Genomic DNA, 20,296 nt, shown 5'->3' on the forward strand with positions numbered 1-20,296 from the left:
AAACAGGGAGCATTGCTGCTCCTACTAAACCATGTCCTTGTAATGGTATTTAATTCATGCTCCCGATATCATCAGTAGTGCTGTGAACATAGACCTTGACCGTGTCCCCAGAAGGCTCAGAACAAAAGTAGTGCACTATGCTATGTAGGGAATAGGGTGCCATTCGTGATGCAGCGCCAGAGTTAGGCTTATCTTATCAAAACGATAACGGCTGACTAATTCAAAAGTAGGCCTCTGTTTGCTATGGGAAGGATCGCAAGTAAAAATACGGCAAGTCAAACAGAGCTGAGAGCGTATTGAAGCCAAAGTCAAAGCTTGCTAATTTCAACACTCATCAGCCACATACAGTAGTCCTACATTTTGAATATGCTACTTTGTCACAAGGTTTAGGCCTAGAAAGTTCCCTTAACGTCCTTTGAATGTTAGAGATTGGTTTAGAATGTTCCCCTATTGCTCTTTGAATGTTACATCGCTGCTGCTGTACAGTGCAACGTCACAGCAACACTATCTGTAATAGTTTGGCTGAGTACTATCAAGGACACTACTACTGAACTGCCACAACATTGAGCTGATGCACTTCCTCACACAATACAACCCCTGTCCATCATACACAGACAAGGACACAAAGTGATGTACTGGTGTGTGTGTGCGTGTGCGAGGTTGTAGACCTGTGTGTATTTATAAGGGTTATGTTCAGCTGGATACAATTATTTTTTATTTTTTATTTTACCTTTATATAACTAGGCAAGTCAGTTAAGAACAAATTCTTATTTTCAATGACGGCCTAGGAACAGTGGGTTAACTGCCTTGTTCAGAGGCAGAACGACAGATTTTTACCTTGTCAGCACGTATTATTCACAGCTGTTGTAGCCATGCTCTGTGTCAAATGAAGGTTAGATGTATACAGCTGCAAGAGGCGCAATCTATACACTTTTTCCAAAACATTTTCCTTTGGACAGGGCCCTTCCAATAAAATGGGTCATTCCCCCGGCCAGCGTTGGTGAGTGTTTTTCAGCAATACATAACAACTTGGCTGTCCAACAATCACGCACACACGCTCACAAACACACACAGGCACACACATGTCACATACTGTAGCGCTCTCCCACTTTTAATGACATAGAATGACTCAATAATGGCTACATAACTAGACCGCTGCACTGTGGGAGAGCCGTTTGGTTAGCGTTAGCAACGTAGCGCTTTCGCTCCTCACACGCGGGTGCCAGCGCTAGTTTTTTCATTAGCATTGACGTGCTAAAGGGAGTAGCGGGGGCTAGCGAGAGGCTAGTAGGGCCCCTTGGGTCTAGTTTAAAAGGGGCCAGGGCTGAGGCTGTGAAGGAGATCTGTGGAAAAGGGGCTAACGCTGCTAGCTGTAGAGCTGGGCTAACATGACTTTAACACATTGTCTGACGCAACAGATGGACCGTAACAAGCTCCAGAGACAGACATGCATAATGAGAGGACATGGCACATGCACACTCAAAAACACAAGCGCGCGCACACACACAATGTGCCTCTTCTGATATTGATACCCTAAAAATGAGAGAGATACAACGACAGTCTGCTGACAGCTCAACTAAATCTGTCTCGACAGGTCCACTTTGCATAAAGGGGTTCCCTCGCTCTTTCAACAACATTTTATTTTTAGCAGGTTAATCTAGTTGAGATACAAATCTATTTTTCAAGAGAAGCCTAAGGGATCTTGCGGCTATTGAACAACCAGTTTGCTTCAGACGACATTGATAAATCTGCTTCATCAAGGTCACACGTTTCTAAATCAATAAGTAGCCTAAATGTATGCCATGGGACCCATATACGGTAACACAGCAGTAAACAACAAAACAATCAATGTAAATACCAGACCAACGGCGACCTTACAGTTCATGAAGCTCAGCCTGTTCAGACAGGAAACCAGAGTATATGCATTAGCTGACGTCGCACCAATCATATTCTACAAACACTTTCTACCTTAATATGGTGGTATATTTAAGCTGATCAGTTTTACTCACATTCTCCACTGCCGTTGGTTACTCGATAGTATGCGATTGCATTTTCTTGTACCCACCCACTACCCCAGCCTCCACCTGTTTGGTTCTGTGTTTCCATCCTGCGGTGGGATTGATACAGAGTACCTTGCTCACTGCCTGTAATTATTATGATCTTAAAAAGGTGCACTATGCAAAAATCACTCCGCCATTTCCTGGTTGCAAAAATGTGAATAGTTTGCCTAATTTCAGTTTGTGACAAAACAAGCAAGTATAGTGTAGAGAATCATTGTACCATCTAAACCGCTGTAAAATAGATTTTCCATAACCAAAAATGTGGTATTTTCAGCTGTTTGAAACTGGTGTACAAAACCAAAAGTAAGACACAAAAACAAAACTTAAACATAGAAATAGCACACATAGAACATACCTACTGCGTCTTAGACTTGCTTTCAATGAGAATGACAGATCTATAACTCATATTTCTATGTGAATTGGGTAAGGGTCGCCCAAAAAGTGACATATTACAGCTTTAACATGATGCACGCTCTGGCAGTGAGATACCTCGAAGGAGCAGAGCCTAACGCAAACCCTAACGTATTGCAATCATTTTCTAAATAATGGTTAAACAAATACGTGGCATTTGCTGGCTGAAAGGTTGCATTTGAGAGAAGTACAGTTCAGTACAACGACCAAACACAGTTACTAATGTTACTAATAGGTTACATTAGGGAAGTACAGCACAGAGTGTGCTAAGCTTGTCAGTCGTATTACAGAATGTCCATGTCCGGTCCAATAAAAAAAAGTTTCAACACCTGGTGCAATGCTAAACAATATCAACTCAAAGCCCATGTAACCATGAGATACAGTATCAATAGAAGTCAAGACAATGGAACAAGAAAAAGGTTAAGTGCTTACCTCATGCAAATTTAGCTCTTTGACCTTTTCCTTCTGTATAACCTGAGGGGAAATAAAAAAGGCATACAATTAGAACAGACAACATAAAACACACTTTTTCTCACAGGAAACATCCAGAAGTGAATCCAATACTTGTTTGTTTTTAGTATTAGAAGAATGGTGATGTATGAATGGACAGTAGAGTTCAGTTCAGTTACAGGCAGTTATGGTCCTGTGTGGCTCAGCCCCGAGCCCTCACCACTCACTTAAAGGGATTAAAGGCGTATCAACAAAATCAATGCTTCCTGCTGCTATTTCACGCACAGCATCTGGAAATGTCTTCTCTGATAGGAAGGAGTACAGCTACGACTGGAAGTTACTTTTTCAGCAGGCTGGCTGGCTAAAACTGGCCGTACATTTGATTAAGGTGGAGTCCCCCACTTCCAATGAAACTAGCCCAAAATAAACCACAATCCTTCTGTTTTTACCCTGATGCCTTCTACAGTATGTATATTAAGGGTGTGTACTATATAATGTGTATGTTCAGCAACAGAGGATTTGTAGGCTACAGTGACATACTGTGAGAAAAAGAAACCATGTCCATAGTATCTTTGTGTGTGTGTGCAAGTGTGAGCGCACGCGTGCATAGACGACGGGCCTCTTACTTGTTTGTACGCATACAGCTCCTTGTGCGCCTGGTGCCTTAACCTGTAGGGACAAGGCAGAGAAACACAGCATCTCTTCAATTAGTAAAGGAGCCGCTACAACTCGCCAGTTGCACTCACAGTACATTCAGATACAGTGGCAAGTCAATAGACCCTGAAACAGGAAGTGAGCAACTGTATAGATAGAGAGCATTCGGGGCAGAAAAACATGGCTGCTTAAACAATGTCCATTCAAATCTCCAGCACGGAAATAAAAGCAAGTCAAATTCAACTGTTTAGGCGCTGTAGAAACAGACATTGATGGCAGTGCTGCAGTTTTGAACTAGCCTGGTCTACATTGGATTAAAAATTATTTTAGTGCTACGAAACTTTCAAGAAACTCACCCCTGTACAATATCTTGACTATGGTAGCCTGGATTCAATCTTAACCTTCCATTTTTTTTAATCTTTAGTTTTGAAGTCATAAATCAATCCAGATGAGTTGATGGAAGCTACGGTCATTGTAATAACCACTGAATTGAATCCCGGCCTTTCCCTATGAACTCTTTATATACACACACACAGGAAATACTGTCATCATATGTGGTTCCACTTGGCATTTCAAAATGGCTTTTGAAAAGGATTGGATCTGCTATCTTTTATGGTCTATGAAATGGAATGGCCCGAGGTCGGGTAGGGCACCCGTTCTGCCCACAGACCCATTTGATTTCACAATGGTGGTATCCCAAATCCCTATGTGCTCTTGTCTAATGTAGTGCACTATATAGGGAATAGGGTTTCATTTGGGACGAACTCTGTGATATCACACCCATCTCACAGCTGTGAACGGTGACATTTAACCCCAATGGCTTGGCTGCTTCTGACCCTAATGACACTTATACACCTCCCCCACTAACCCCGACCAAACCAAAACATAACCTACTTCCCACCTATCAGCACCAAACTCAATCTCACTCAAACGTCACCCGGACGACCTTATGACGACTTTGACGGAGCACTGGTCAGCAGTCGTGCTGTGGCACAGCTCCACTGCCACAACTAGGTGGGAATTCCACACCTTGACACGACTCAATGTAATGTGGGCCCCCCGTACTGAATGGCAAATGGTCTGGTCCGAACTGGACTGCTTAGACAAAATGTCCGCCATGTCGAGAGACTAATGCTTTCCCTCTCAAGCGTTAAAAAAAGCACCCCCACGTGCGGTTTCTGCCAGCAGGACACATGGTTTTATCACCATCATTCGTGTGAATGCAGCAGGGATGCTTTTCACGTGAGTGCGCCTAACTAACCAGAGCTCCTGTCTTGCCTTTACCGTAGTGGCCTTCGTTAATGCTGACTAGGCTAGAAGGAGAGACAGATGAATCATTTGTGTGGGAGAAATGGGAGCTTTACTTTACATCCCAGTAAAACTAAACAACTTCCTTTCTTGATTTTCTTCCCTTGACCTTCACAAGCAATGATGGGTGACAGGACTGGATAGGGCTCTGATATTTTACTTTCACCTTTAAAGTCCTAAGATATATGATCAAGCGGATAGAATACAAGGAAAGGAAACGACTGGGCACATTAACCTTCATCTTTAGTGGGGAAGCTAAGGTCCTTTAAGAGGGCATGACAATGCTCACAAATGGGAGAGGAGTATAAAGGTCAACTCAAGAGAGAGGCAGCCAAGCATAGGGAAGTCCATATTCTTAAGATAAATAACCCTTTGAAAAGTGTTGTGAATGGAAAATGACACCTAACTTACTATAGCTTGAAGAAAGTCAGCCATGAGAAAGCACAAAATTTAAATAGATCCACAAATATTATGAAAACGGTGAGTATATATACCACCCTGTGAACATTTTTACTATGAACAGTTAATACACGTAGTGCATTAACATTAAGCTAGCTTGGATATTAACAGACATTTATAAACAAATAACTATTTTGGTAACTCCGTTTAGACATTTTCCCATCACCTGAAGTTAAAAGGAAGATCATAGATAACGCCAGTGGTCGGTTTGTATTGTCATTACACCAACCATTCACTTCAGCACAAATCAAAAAGGCAAAAGAATAAAACATGTTGAATGAAAAACAGAATCGAAAGACAGTAGGAGGAGGGATAGATATACACAGAGTTCACAAAACATTAGGAACACCTGCTCTTTCCATGACAGACTGAATCCAGGTAAAAGCTTTTATCCCTTATGGATGTCACCTGTTAAATCCACTTCAAAATCAGTGTAGATGAAGGGGAGAAGACAGGTTAAAGAAGGACTTTTAAGCCTTGAGACAATTGAGACATGGATTGTGTGTGTGCCATTCAAAGGTGAATGGGCAAAACAAAAGATTTAAGTGCGTTTGAACAGGGTATGGTAGTAGGTGCCAGGCGCACCGGGATGAGTGCGTCAAGATCTGCAACGCTGCTGGGTTTTTCACGCTCAACAGTTTCCCGTGTCTATCAAGAATGGTCCAACGCCCAAAGGACATCCAGCCAACTTGACCCAACTTAAGGAAGCATTGGAGTCAACAAGGGCCAGCATCCCTGTGGAATGCTTGACACCTTGTAGTCCATGCCCCCAACGAATTGAGGCTGTTCTGAGGGCAAAAGGGGGTGCAACTCAATATTAAAAACATGTTCCTAATATTTTGTACACTCAGTGTATAAAAAAAAAGGGAGAAAAAGAGAAAGCGATTGAGAGACATATGTGTTGAAGATTTACCTCCGTTACTAGTAACCTTAACCTCTCGGAGCAGAGCGAGAGGCTGAGGGATCTGTAACACACAGCAGCACAGTTCTAGGAGAGAGACTGACACCTTCTGAAAGAGAGCAGCGGGTAAAGATGCAGAGACTCCCATTGGGCAAGGGGCAGAGGTCAAAGGTGAGGGGTCAGGGGGTTGTCAAAGGTGAGGGGCAGATTTGATAAGTGGCCCTGTTAGCATGGTAGTGAGGGGGATAGATGAAAGTTTCAGTAAAAATACAGGAGACCACAGAAGGGCCACTTGGTGCTTAGGGATGTGATCTTTCCATGGACTCCTATACTAAAATAATGTAACTGACTTCTAAAACAGAACTGGACAACAAACACTCCTCAACGTGTATGTGTGTGTATGGTGTGTTCGCCAACCACAGGCTTATTTCACGTATGTGTGTGGACTTCGGGACTGACCGAGAGGAGGGAGTCGAGTCTACCTGTGACGTTCAGCCTCACGTCAAGCTGTCCGGGCCGTGTTTGCTTGGGCCACACCGGGAAAGCGAGCATTAACATGTCCTCTCCAGAGCCCGACTGGCCTCGTTCCCCTCTCCTTTCCTGTATTTGTCCAGCTTTTAGAGGATCATCTGTGGACTGGCTGTGAGGAGTAGGGTCAAGTTGACCCAAGAAGAGCGTCTATGGGTAGTTTTGCATTTTCCCCACTAATGGTTAAGGTTAGGATTGAGGGAAGCTGATCCTAGATCTGTATCCAAGGGAAACGCCACACTGGAGCCTCGGTGTGATGTGAAGGGGGCTAAAGTTAAGACAGGGCTCAGTGTTTCGTCCATCGGTCTCTAAAGGCAATGAAACTGGGTCAAGGAAAATCAAACTGATTCTGTGTTAATATACATGGGAAGTGTAGCCTATCCAGTGAGGCCTTGTGGTTTTGTGGTGTGTGTGTGTGGTTGGTTTAGGGAACCATGGGGGCCACATGTTAGAAAGGGAGACTGCATCTTTAGAAGCCTCTCAGAGTAAAAACTGTCCCAAATGGCACCCTATTCCCTACACAGTGCATTACTTTTGACTAGGGCCCATAGGGCTCTGCTTGCTCAAATGTAGTGCACTATAGGGAATAGGGTGCCATTTGGGACAACGTTTTTCTATAAATTACTTAATCTGACCACCTTTTTTCCCCCTTTTCTTTTTCCTCACAGAATTGTATCGTGACACTGCATCAATTTCATAGTTTGTCTTGAGGAGGGAGGGGCGAAACAACGAAACAAAAGCAGAAACACACCATCTCCCCCCGCCGGTTAGGTAAAGGGCAGGGTGAATTTGGGTTGAGACATGCTGCTTCTCGCTACTATAGGTAAGAAATGCTACAGAGTTCCAACGTCATTGGCCATTGCCATGGTTGTCCACCATGGCAACAGTGCTCAGGACTATCGTGATTGGACCAGAGGGGCTAGAGTGGCGGGCCAATAAGATCTCCGCAAAGCAATATAATACAGCCAGGTCTGGGACTTCAAATGTATTGAAGGGGCCATTCTTTTTTTTTTAAATGGCCACCATAAACATTGGAGTGAGGCTCTGTTGATGTCAAATATGGGGTCACAAACAAATGTCATAACCCAGAATCTACACTGTCTGGCACCGGTGCAAGGAAACCTAAACACAAATCAAGATTTTCAAAGTAGACTATAGAAACTAGGAACTAGGAATGTGGATCATACCTTATCAAGTAGCAACAGAAGAGAAGGCTGAGGATGAAGACAAAGATGGCGGTCCCAAACACCACAATGTAGATGTTGAGAGGAAGGTTCTGAAACCCGATATTAGGCATCCTGAAACTGTAGTGCTGGAAATCGGAGCTCATGGATATCCTGCAAAGAGAGAGAGAGAGAGAGATGGATTAGGGGATGTGATAAAGTGATAGATAGTCCTGTGGTCAGTTGGGCTGAGTGTGTACTGGACAATTTCTCATAGCCTGCAGAAAGCTTTGATATGGCTTCCAGCCTGCCACAATGACAATAGGTAGGGTGAATTGACAAGAACAGGCCACCATGATCATATACATTTGTTAGTTGCGTAATGTCACTGAGGTAGGCCTATTCCTGATCTTGCACATCACTGCGGCACCTTCAGCATTCGAATGCTTGTAAAATGGCTTGAACAATATTAGTCTTTATTAGTACAGTGACAATCAATGTAATTTACTAGGTTATTGTTAACAAATAAGCTGTTGAAAATTGTGTTTTACCTGAATAAAATGAAGCTACCGGAGACAACTCATCTGGCTATACCTGCTGATCGGGGCTTACATTAGATTTTATTGTTCAAGATCACCATCAGCAATAGTTTTGGTAGTTTTGTTTTAAACTATCAGTATATATGGTGATTGTTATAAAGGGTAGGGTAAAGTTGATAATTTCACAACAGCACTGCATGTTGAAGTGGGATGAGAAGAGACCCTCACGCTGTAAAAAGGTCCAAAATGGTCAAAACCCCTCGATTTTAAAGGTGCAACACCATTTCCAGGTGCAACACCATTTCCTGGTTGATAAAATTCGATTAGTTCACCTAATTTCAGTTATGTAACAATACAAAAGTGTAGAGCAGGGATATTTGTCTCTAATCCTACAAGGTCCGGAGCCTGCTGGTTTTCTGTTCTACCTGATAAATAATTGCACCCACCTAGTGTCCCAGGTCAAATAAAGTTTAAATAATGAATAAATATATAAATAAATTCTGGACCTCGAAGCTAGTTCCACTGCATTTTTTCATTGTTCCCCTCTAATCAGGGCCTGATTTAAACTAGGCAAGTCAGTTAAGAACAAATTCTTATTTACAATGACTGCCTACCCTGGCCAAACCCTCCCCTAACCAGGACGACTCTGAGCCAATTGTGCACCGCCCTATGGGGCTCCTAATCACGGCCGGTTGTGATACAGCCCGGGATCGAACCTGGGTCTGTGGTGACGCCTCTAGCACAGCAATGCAGTGCCTTAAACCGCTGCGCCAGACAAAAGAGATTTCACAGCGACCTCTGTGCCACTTGGTCCATAAGAGTTTGAGGGGTGTAGAGAATCATTGTGCCATTTAAAATCGCTGTGAAATATATTTTCAGTAACCAAAAATATTGTATTTTCAGTGGTTTGAAGCTAGTGTACAAATTTGAAAGTAAAAGACGCAAAAGAAAATAAACACGGAAAGCATCGAAAATAGCGCATATACTGCTTCTTAGACATGCTTTCCATGTGAATAACAGATCTATAACTCACATTTATACACCATCTATATACAAAAGTATGTGGACACCCTTTGAAATTAGTGGACTCCTCTATTTTCTGCCACACAACAGGTGTATAAAATCGAGTACACAGCCATACAATCTCCATAGACAAACATTGGCAGTAGAATGGCCTTACTGAAGAGCTCAGTGACTTTCAACAGGACACCGTCACCTTTCCAACAAGTCAGTTCGTCAAATTTCTGACCTGGTCAACTGTACGTGCTGTTATTGTGAAGTGGAGCAACAACGGCTCAGCTGCAATGTGGTAGGCCACACAAGCTCACAGAACAGGACCGGAGAGTGCTGAAGTCATCTGTCCTTGGTTGCAACACTCACTACCGAGTTCCAAACTGCCTCTGGAAGCAACGTCAGAACAAGAACTGCTCGTCGGGGGCTTCATGAAATGTGTCTACATGGCCGAGCAGCCGCACACAAGCCTAAGATCACCATGCACAGTGCCAAGCGTCGGCTGGAGCGGTGTAAAGCTCGCCGCCATTGGAGTAGTGGAAACGTGTTCTCTGGAATGATGAATCACGCTTCACCATCTGGCAGTTCGCAGGGATGCAAACTGGTGAGGGCCCAAAAAAGGTGTTACTTTTTTTTGTTGCACCGAAACATGCAAAAAATCCCTGCTAGGGGGAAATGCAGGTTTTAACTAATTAAACAACAAAGACTTGTGTGTGTGTGTAAAATAAAAAGTACTTAATGTGAACCTAACTCACTGCTAAAAAATGTAAAGAAAGCAATCCAATGTTATTTGTTGCCTAGACTTTACTGCAATTGACACTCAAGTCTTGGAAAAAAAAAACAACACACTAATATTGCAGTTAGCCATGGCAGCCTTTATAATAGAACGCTTGTGATCACACACACACACATCTAAATATTGCACTTGGGAAAAAACATCTTAAAGTAGAAATAGAAACAAACAGGCATTGATCAAGTGCACAAGGCTACATGTGTGCAAAAATAATGTTCACTGAGTAAAATATTAAATAATCCCTCCTCACTCACACAAAAGTGTTACTGTCGAGTTCAACATAACATAAGCAACATCTTTGGGCTACTCTGCAGGTTATTACATTGTACACGTTCTGCCTGTGGACATATGTTCTACAATGTGCCAGCAGCAGAGCATGAGACCCTTTGTCGGCATAATTGATCTCTTTCAGGCAGAGTACATCTGGCATACCCATTTTTATCCACTCTATTGAAAAAGTGAGAAAGAGGGAAAGTGTGTGGTGTTTCTTTCACCTCTATAGGTTTCTCTGGCTAACTTGTTCCACCGCACTTTATCCCTCACCTCAAACTTTCCAAATGCCAGTTGTTTTTCGGTAACAGCTCATGAAGTACGCTTCATCACCTTCTCACCCCCGTCTCTGTGGTCAGGAAACCTACCTCTTCGTTATCGTTCAGGGGACGCGCTGCTGTAAATGGCAAACTGCCTTTCTACTCTCTGCTGTCTTTCCAGAGCAGATGTTGTAACTAGCAAATTGGTTGTCTCTTCAGTCGCGTCCTGCATTCTGTGGTTACGCTGGTGGAGGAGGAATAATGGTCTGGGGCTGTTTTTCATGGTTTGGGCTAGGCCCCTTAGTTCTAGTGAAGGGAAGTCTTAACACTACTGCATACAATGACATTTTAAATGATTCTGTGCTTCCAACATTGTGGCAATAGTTTGGGTAAGGCCCTTTCCTGTTTCAGCATGACAATTCCCCCGTGCACAAAGCACATACTTTTGGTGAAGTATTCAATTTAGTCAGGTCACCCAAAAAGTTGGGGTGAATTCCAAAGTTGTGCTATATATTAATTGGTTACGTCATAGCTAATTGTTTAAGATAAATGACTAGCTCAAACACTTTTAATTTGCAAAAAGTTAATTAGTGGGTGATGGTAATTTCAGATTGTTTTTTTAACATACATTGCTTCTCTAATCTGATAGTGTGGTGGTAGATGCCCAGTCTCAGCTCAGGTGCTTACATACACATAATATTTTTACACACACACACACTCTCTTTTTGGGGACCAACAATTTATTCCCATTCAAAATCCTATTTTCCCTAACCCTAAACTTAACCACTAACCCTAAAGTACTGAGGCCTGGCAAAATGTCCTCACAATTTCTGTTGTTTACTATTCTTGTGAGGACTTTTGGTACTAACAAGTATAGTAAAATGTGTCCACACACACACCCTACTACTATTGAAGAAAATACAATTCCTGAATGAGTATGTGTTTGTGTGGTCCACAACTGAAAATTCCCATTCTCCACAGAGGGACATGCCTAAGAATGAAAAGAGAAAGACCATATTTACCGTATCCCGGGAATTTAGAAAAATCCTCTGTATGGATTTTCCAATACTGTCAATACATTTAAAAAATATATAAATCTGAATATTTGTAATAAATAAATACCTGCAGTCAACCTGTGCACTAGGAAATAGACAAAGCAGATCGCATTCATCAGTTCGCCTGTTAGATCATTTTTCATTATGAAGCTTACCGGTACTAGTTCCCCAAAACAGCTGTTTAAGCCAGTCAACTGTGTTTGTTTACAAAGATGCACAACAAGCAAAACGGGAGCTTCTTGAGGTGAGTCACTCCTGCAGCGCAACTTAACTTGTATGAAATTCCAAACTGATATATTTTATAACTATTAAGTTAACTATCTAAGATGTGCCAAATCAACTCACTCCAGCTGGGTTTTGATAAATGGCTAACGTTAGCTTGCAAGATCAAGCTTCTTGGTGACAGCAGCAGAGACAATCCCCTCCTGGATGAAGATCCCTGCGGTCTAATATTTGTTTTGTGTGTGCTGCAAACTATGTTTTGAGATACTTGCATTACTTTATGAGATGTCTTAGTAGAAAAGGTTTGCATGCGCTCGTTAGCGTTTACCTAGCCTCCCCTATGGGGATTCCTTAGTACATGTTAGCATTCTGGTAAATAACATTTGAAAAAAAAAAAACAGCACCCCTTGTGTGCACTACCGGTAATAATGTATATCCTGGGATGGCACAGGCACAGTAAGAAGGTAAGAAACTGGATACAGCCCAACTCCACACACACACACACACAGTTTACAGTTACTCCTCCCTATACAGCCACGCCAACAGACATAATAAACCATAAACCCTGTCTTCCGCACACTGTTCACTTCAAGAGGACACACACTCATTAACCCACACACACACTCACCCGCGTGGTGCCTTCATAGTGTTGAGCGGAACCCAATCTATAACTCTGAGAACGGTAGCGCTGGGAAGAGGCTCAGCCTTTGTTCATTTTCCTTTTCCCCTCGTCACACACACTGCGACCACGAATGGTAGTAATAACACCATCACAATTTAAACACCCTCAGTCTCCCTAGCTTTAGCCCCTAGGCTGGTATGCGGTCATAAACACTGCTGCCCTCTCGGTTGGGCTCAAATCTGCCCCCTTGCTCTGCCAGTATGCAGTGGCGCCACGCCAACCTCACAATCTTTCTATCAAAACGAGGCAACGACTGGAAAGCCCGGTTATCGCCACTTAGCTGGGCTCCCAAAACACACTGGTTCCACATGGCCCTTTGACATACACATTCCAGAAGCAAACACCCACACAAACTCTGGGGTAACATGAAACCCATATGTTCAGACCAGGGCCTAAAATTAGCTTTTTGGTCCAGCAGCCACCGTGGCAGGTAGATCAAAAATATATATATAATCTACCAGGTCTAATTTACTTGAAACTAAAGTCTACTGAAGTGAGACTCTGTCCTTGTTTTTCTTGGCTATTTACCTTGTTTTGTTCACAAGCTAGGTTGTTTTTCAATGTTTGAGCTGAGTTTCAACTGTTAGGGAAGAGAAGATGATGATAAAATGGCGCCGGAAGAAATGGCAGCAGTTTTACGGGCGCCTAACCAATTGTGCTATTATGTGTGTTTTTCCTCGCGTCATTTGTAACTTATTTTGTACATAATGTTTCTGCCACCGTATCTTACGGCAAAAAAGAGCTTCTGGATATCAGGACAGCGATCACTCACCTCGGATTAGACAAAGATTTTTACTTCAACAAGCAGGACGTACAGGATGTACTTCAGACACCCGACAAGGCCAAAATCCCTGTCATTGGCAGGAGAAAAAGACGCAGGTACAGAGAACACAGAGCGGGGTGCCTTGTAAGGATACGCCGACGGCGAGTGGGAAATCTGCCTTTACCGTCAGTATTACTTGCCAACATGGATATTCAGCTTGTGGAATCTACACTGCACTGGCTAGATAGAACAGCACACTCCAGTAAGGGGGGGGGCAGATCGCGCATATTTGTAAACAGCTGGTGCACAAAATCTAAGGAAGTCTCTGGATTTTGCTCACCGGAAGTAGAGTATTTAATGATAAGCTGTAGACCACACTATTTACCAAGAGAGTTTTCATCTATATTTGTCGTAACTGTTTATTTACCACCACAGACGGATTCCTGCACTAAGACCACACTCAGTCAGCTGTATAAGGAAATAAGCAAACAGGAAACTGCTCACCCAGAGGCGACGCTCCTAGCGGCCGGGGACTTTAATGCAGGGAAACTTAAATCAGTTTTACCAAAATTTCTATCAGCATGTTAAATGCGCAACCAGAGGGAAAACCATTCTAGATCACTTGTACTCCACACACAGAGACGCATACAAAGCTCTCCCTCGCCCTCCATTTGGCAAATCTGACCACAATTCTATCCTTCTGATTCCTGCTTACAAACAAAAATTAAAGCAGGAAGCACCAGTGACTCGGTCTATAAAAAAGTGGTCAGATAAAGCAGATGCTAAACTACAGGACTGTTTTGCTAGCACAGACTGGAATATGTTCCGGGATTCTTCCGATGGCATTGAGTACACCACATTAGTCACTGGCTTTATCAATAAGTGCATCGAGGATGTCGTCCCCACAGTGACATTTTACATTTACATTTTAGTCATTTAGTAGACGCTCTTATCCAGAGCGACTTACAGTAGTGAATGCATACATTTCATTTCATGCATTTTTTTTTTTTGGTACTGGCCCCCCGTGGGAATTGAACCCACAACCATGGCGTTGCACACACCATGCTGGCGTTGCAAACACCATGCTCTACTAACTGAGCCACAGGGAAGGCCCGTACCAAAGTGACTACGTACATATCCTACCAGAAGCCATGGATTACAGGTAACATTCGCACTGAGCTAAAGGGTAGACCCACTGCTTTCAAGGTGCGGGACTCTAACCCGGAAGCTTATAAGAAACCTGCTATGCAGGACTAAGATTGAATCGTACTACACCGGCTCCGACGCTCACCTTATGTGGCAGGGCCTGCAAACTATTACAGACTACAATGGGAAGCACAGCCACGAGCTGCCCAGTGACACGAGCCTACTAGACGAGCTAAATCACTCCTATGCTCACTTCGAGGCAAGCAACACCGAGGCATGCATGAGAGCATCAGCTGTTCCGGACGACTGTGTGATCACGCTCTCTGTAGCCGACGTGAGGAAGACCTTTAAACAGGACAACATTCACAAGGCCGCGGGGCCTGACGGATTACCAGGACGTGTGCTCCGGGCACGTGCTGACCAACTGGCAGGTGTCTTCACTGACATTTTCAACATGTCCCTGATTGAGTCTGTAAAACCAACATGTTTCAAGCAGACCACCATAGTCCCTGTGCCCAAGAACACTTAAGGTAACCTGCTTAAATGACTAAAGACCCGTAGCAATGAAGTGCTTTGAAAGGCTAGTCATGGCTCACATCATCACCATAATCCCAGAAACCCTAGACCCACTCCAATTTGCCTACCGACCAAACAGATCCACAGATGATGCAATCTCTATTGCACTCCACACTGCCCTTTCCCACCTGGACAAAAGGAGCACCTATGTGAGAATGATATTCGTTGACTACAGCTCAGCGTTCAACACCATAGTGTCCTCAAAGCTCATCACTAAGCTAAGGATCCTGGGACCAAACACCTCCCTCTGCAACTGGATCCTGGACTTCCTGAAGGGCCGCCCCCAGGTGGTGAGGGTAGGTAGCAACACATCTGCCACGCTGATCCTCAACACTGGAGCCCCTCAGGGGTGTGTTCTCAGTCCCTTCCTGTACTCCCTGTTCACCCACGACTGTGTGGCCAGGCACGACTCCAACACCATCATTAAGTTTGCATACAACACAACAGTGGTAGGCCTGATCACCGACAATGACGAGACAGCCTATAGGGAGGTCAGAGACCTGGCCGGGTGGTGCCAGAATAACAACTTATCCCTCAACATAATCAAGACAAAGAAGATGATTGTGGACTACAGGAAAAGGAAGACCGAGCACGCCCCCATTCTCATCGACAGGGCTGTAGTGGAGCAGGTTGAGAGCTTCAAGTTCCTTGGGGTCCACATCACCAACAAACTAGAATGGTCCAAACACACCAAGACAGTCATGACGAGGGCATGACAAAGCCTATTCCCCTCAGGAAACTAAAAAGATTTGGCATGGGTCCTCAGATCCTCAAAAGGTTCTACAGCTGCAACATCGAGAGCATCCTGACTGGTCACATCACTGCTTGGTACGGCCACTGCTCGGCCTCCGACCGCGAAGCACTACAGAGGGTAGTGCGTACGGCCCAGTACATCACTGGGGCTAAGCTGCCTGCCATCCAGGACCTCTGTACCAGGCGGTGTCCGAGGAAGGCCCTAAAAATTGTCAAAGACCCCAGTCAGACTGTTCTCTCTGCTATCGCATGGCAAGCGGTAACGCAGTGCCAAGTCTAGGACCAAAAGGCTTCTCAACAGCATTTACCACCAAGCCATAAGACTCCTGACCAGGTAATCAAATGGCTAGCTGGACTATTTGCATCGTGTCCCGCCCCTACACACCTACTCATTCAAGGGTTTTTCTTTATTTTTACTATTTGTTTCTACCTTGTAGAATAATAGTGTAGAAATCAAAACTATGAAATAACACATAGTAACCAAAAAAGTGTTAAACAAATCAAAATGTATTTTCTATTTGAGATTCTTCAAAGTAGCCACCCTTTGCCTTGGTGACAGCTTTGCACACTCTTGACATTCTCTCAACCAGCTTCACCTGGAATGCTTTTTCAACAGTCTTGAAGGAGTTCCCACATATGCTGAGCACTTGTTGGCTGCTTTTCCGTCACTCTGTGGTCCAACTCATCCCAAACCATCTCAATTTGGTTGAGGTCAGGTGATTGTGGAGGCCAGGTCATCTGATGCAGCACTCCATCCCTTTTCTTCTTTGTCAAATAGCCCTTACACAGCCTGGAGGTGTGTTTGGTCATTGTCCTGTTGAAAAACAAATGATAGTTCCACAAAGCCCAGACCTGATGGCGTAATGCTGCAGAATGCTGTGGTAACCATGCTGGTTAAGTGTACCTTGAATTCTAAATATATCACAGACATGGTCACCAGCAAAGCACCCCCACACCATCTTCTCTATGCCTCACAGTGGGAACCACGCATGCGGAGATCATCTGTTCATCTACTCTGTGTCTCACAAAGACATGGCAGTTGGAACCCAAAAAAATCTCAATTTTGGACTCATCAGACCAAAGGACAGATTTCCAAAGGACATGTACCTTGGCCCAAGCAAGTCTCTTCTTCTTATCGGTGTCCTTTAGTAGTGGTTTCTTTGCAGCAATTCAACCATGAAGGCCTGATTCACGCAGTCTCCTCTGAACAGTTGATGTTGAGATGTGTCTGTTACTTGAACTCTGAATCATTTACTTGGGCTGCAATTTCTGAGGCTGGTAACGCTAATGAAGTTATCCTCTGCAGCAGAGGTAACTCTGGGTTCGTCCTTACCTGTGGCGGTCCTCATGAGAGCCAGTTTCATCATAGCACTTGATGGTTTTTGCGATTGCACTTGAAGAAACTTTAGAAGTTCTTGACATTATCCGTATTGAATGACCATGTCTTAAAGTAATGATGGATTGTCATTTCTCTTTGCTTATTTGAGCTGTTCTTTCCATAATATGAACTTGATCTTTTACCAAATAGGGCTATCGTCTGTATACCACCCCTACTTTGTCACAACACAACTGATTGTGTCAAACGCATTCAGAAGGAAAGACATTCCACAAATTAACTTTTAATAAGGCACAGCTGTTAATTGAAATGCATTACAGGTGACTACCTCATGAAGCTGGTTGAGAGAATGCAAAGCTGTCATCAAGGCATCAAGAATCTCAAATATTTGGATTTGTTTAACACCGTTTTGGTTACTACATGATTCCATGTGTTATATAGTCAAAAATAAAGAAAAACCCTTGAATGAGTAGATGTGTCCAATCTTTTGACTAGTGCTGTACACCTGTCAGCAACGGGTGTGGCTGAAATAGCTGAATCCACAAATGTGAAGGGGTGTCCGCATACTGTACGCATGAATGTATGTAGTGCATGGGGGGGATTAACCCTTCCCAACCCCGACGGCTCTAAGGTCCCACCAGCTGTCTGTGTGGTATCCTACAGCAGGCTAAGTGCAGCGTTTCACCTAACCTCCCATCCTCTCACTCTGAAAAAAACACACTTTAGTCTCCTCTGACAGCTTTCCACAAATCTGCCTTCAAGTGGTCTTATTTTTATTTATTTTTTATTTTTTACATATAACCCTCAGATGGTGAAGGTTAGGCTAGTATAACTGGTAAACTGATCTTAGATCTACACTTACAGGCAAATTTTACCTCAATATGGCCTCATTCGACGACTCCCTATTCCGGTTTATCTAAACAGCCTCTTGATCTACAGCTGAGAAAGGCATTACTATTGTACTACTAATGAAGGATGCCTAAGGAGGCAGGCTGACAGGTCTGAGATCTGTGAGCAGGCCTACTACAGCAGTACCTCCAATGGGCATCCTGGCTGACAGGTCAAGATCATCCATCTCTCCTCACTGCTGTCGTAGCCTAGTTCTTGGTCTTGGGAAAATGAATCTCTGTCCATGGCAATTTGACTGGAAACCCTTCTAGCGATTCTACTTCTGTGGATATTATATATTGACCCAAAGGCAACTATGACGGCTAGTCTAGAGCTACTCGGAGACATTGGAGTAACAATCTAAACTCAGCAAAAAAAAGAAACGTCCTCTCACTGTCAACTGCGTTTATTTTCAGAAAACGTAACATCTGTAAATATTTGTATGAACATAAGACTCAACAACTGAGACATAAACTGAACAAGTTCCACAGACGTTAGACTAACAGAAATGGAATAATGTGTCCCTGAACAAAGGGGGGTGTCAAAAAGTAACAGTATCTGGTGTGGCCACCAGCTACATTAAGTACTGCAGTGCATCTCCTCCTCATTGTCACGCTGGTGCCAGTGCTGTCTGGTGAGGACCTGCCTTACAACAGCCCTACAAGCCCTCAGTCCAGCCTCTCTCAGTCTATTGCAGAGAGTCTATGCACTGATGGAGGGATTGTGGGTTCCTGGTGTAACTCGGGCAGTTGTTGTTGCCATCCTGTACCTGTCCGGCAGCTGTGATGTTCGGATGTACCGCTCCTTGTCAGGTGTTGTTACACTTGGTCTGCCACTGCGAGGACGATCAGCTGTACATCCTGTCTCCCTGTAGTGCTGTCTTAGGCGTCTCACAGTACGGACATTGCAATTTATTGCCCTGGCCACATCTGCAGTCCTCATGCCCCCTTGCAGCATGCCTAAGGCACGTTCACGCAGATGAGCAGGGACCCTGGGCATCTTTCTTTTGGTGTTTTTCAGAGTCAGTAGAAAGGCCTCTTTAAGGTGACAGTTATGGAAACTTAGGACACTAATTGCCTACCGTCTGTAAGCTGTTAGTGTCTTAAAGACCGTTCCACAGGTGCATGTTCATTAATTGTTTATGGTTCATTGAACAAGCATGGGAAACAGTGTTTAAAGCCTTTAAAATGAAGATCTGTGAAGTTACTTGGATTTTTTTGAATTATCTTTGAAAGACAGGGTCCTGAAAAAGGGACGTTTCTTTTTTTGCTGAGTTAATTTATTTAGCCCAGATGGATAACAATTAGCTCCACCATCGTCTTGTTTGGACTGGGCTTGGCTCACCCCAAGACTAGTTCTGCTGTGGCTCTAGCTGGATCTGGCAGTGGAACTCTCTCCCTCCGAACAATGTTGAGAAACACACAAACATACACCAGAGCCAGCGCAAGCTTGCTGAGACAAAGGCTGTTTCTGTCAGGACTGGCAGAGCCACGCGTCGTTATGCAACAACCCACCGTGTAAACGTTGTTGGGTGGGTGCTAATGCCATGGCAGGCAAGCAGCACTCAGATATGATCACTAATTTCTTTATGAAGGCACTGTTATAACTTATCATGACTGAGGTAGACTAGAAGGTGTGTGTGGAGGAGCAGTTTGTTTTTACGACTGGTGCCCCTGGTAGTATACTGTGATTTTTTCCAGAGTTTTATGGATTGGCCATTAGGTGATTTGCAGTCATTAAAGCTTAGCCTATCTGTTTTTTTACACTGTCTAACAGGCTAACTATAAGAGGACTTGAATACAATAGACCATTTCAGTCCCTGACAGACTGTCCTCGGCCCCTGACTATCATCTCAAAATGATGGACTTCTTACCACTACATTCCCCAAAATCTAGCCTATTACAGTTAGGCATGATTTATGATTGATGTTAAGTTGATTAAATAGCTACGTTTTCACCACGTGTGGTGACACACTGAGGACATACAGGACACGGCTTTGATTCAATTGATGTAAGATCTGGGGGTGCAGGTCTTGGCCTACAGTGGCAAGAAAATGTATGCGAACCCT

General features: G+C 43.7%; 1 protein-coding gene across 3 annotated transcripts in view; it reads right to left on the reverse strand.

The window, feature by feature from the left end:
- LOC106602771 (RING finger protein 24) overlaps window positions 1–20,296 on the reverse strand; it is a 56,575-nt gene that overhangs the window by 14,981 nt on the left and 21,298 nt on the right. For 2 of the 3 annotated variants that reach the window (XM_014195618.2, XM_014195619.2), the window contains exons 2-4: window positions 7,959–8,108; window positions 3,548–3,590; window positions 2,904–2,945 (exon numbers count right to left, since the gene is read on the reverse strand). In XM_014195618.2, the coding sequence (XP_014051093.1) occupies window positions 2,904–2,945; window positions 3,548–3,590; window positions 7,959–8,101 (228 nt within the window). In that variant the 5' untranslated portion in view covers window positions 8,102–8,108. Of the gene's footprint in view, window positions 1–2,903; window positions 2,946–3,547; window positions 3,591–7,958; window positions 8,109–12,712; window positions 13,065–20,296 lie in introns of those variants that run through there. The other variant, XM_014195616.2, reaches the window with a different exon arrangement.

Source organism: Salmo salar, chromosome ssa04, assembly GCF_905237065.1.
Source record: "Salmo salar chromosome ssa04, Ssal_v3.1, whole genome shotgun sequence".
Classification (NCBI taxonomy): domain Eukaryota; kingdom Metazoa; phylum Chordata; class Actinopteri; order Salmoniformes; family Salmonidae; genus Salmo; species Salmo salar.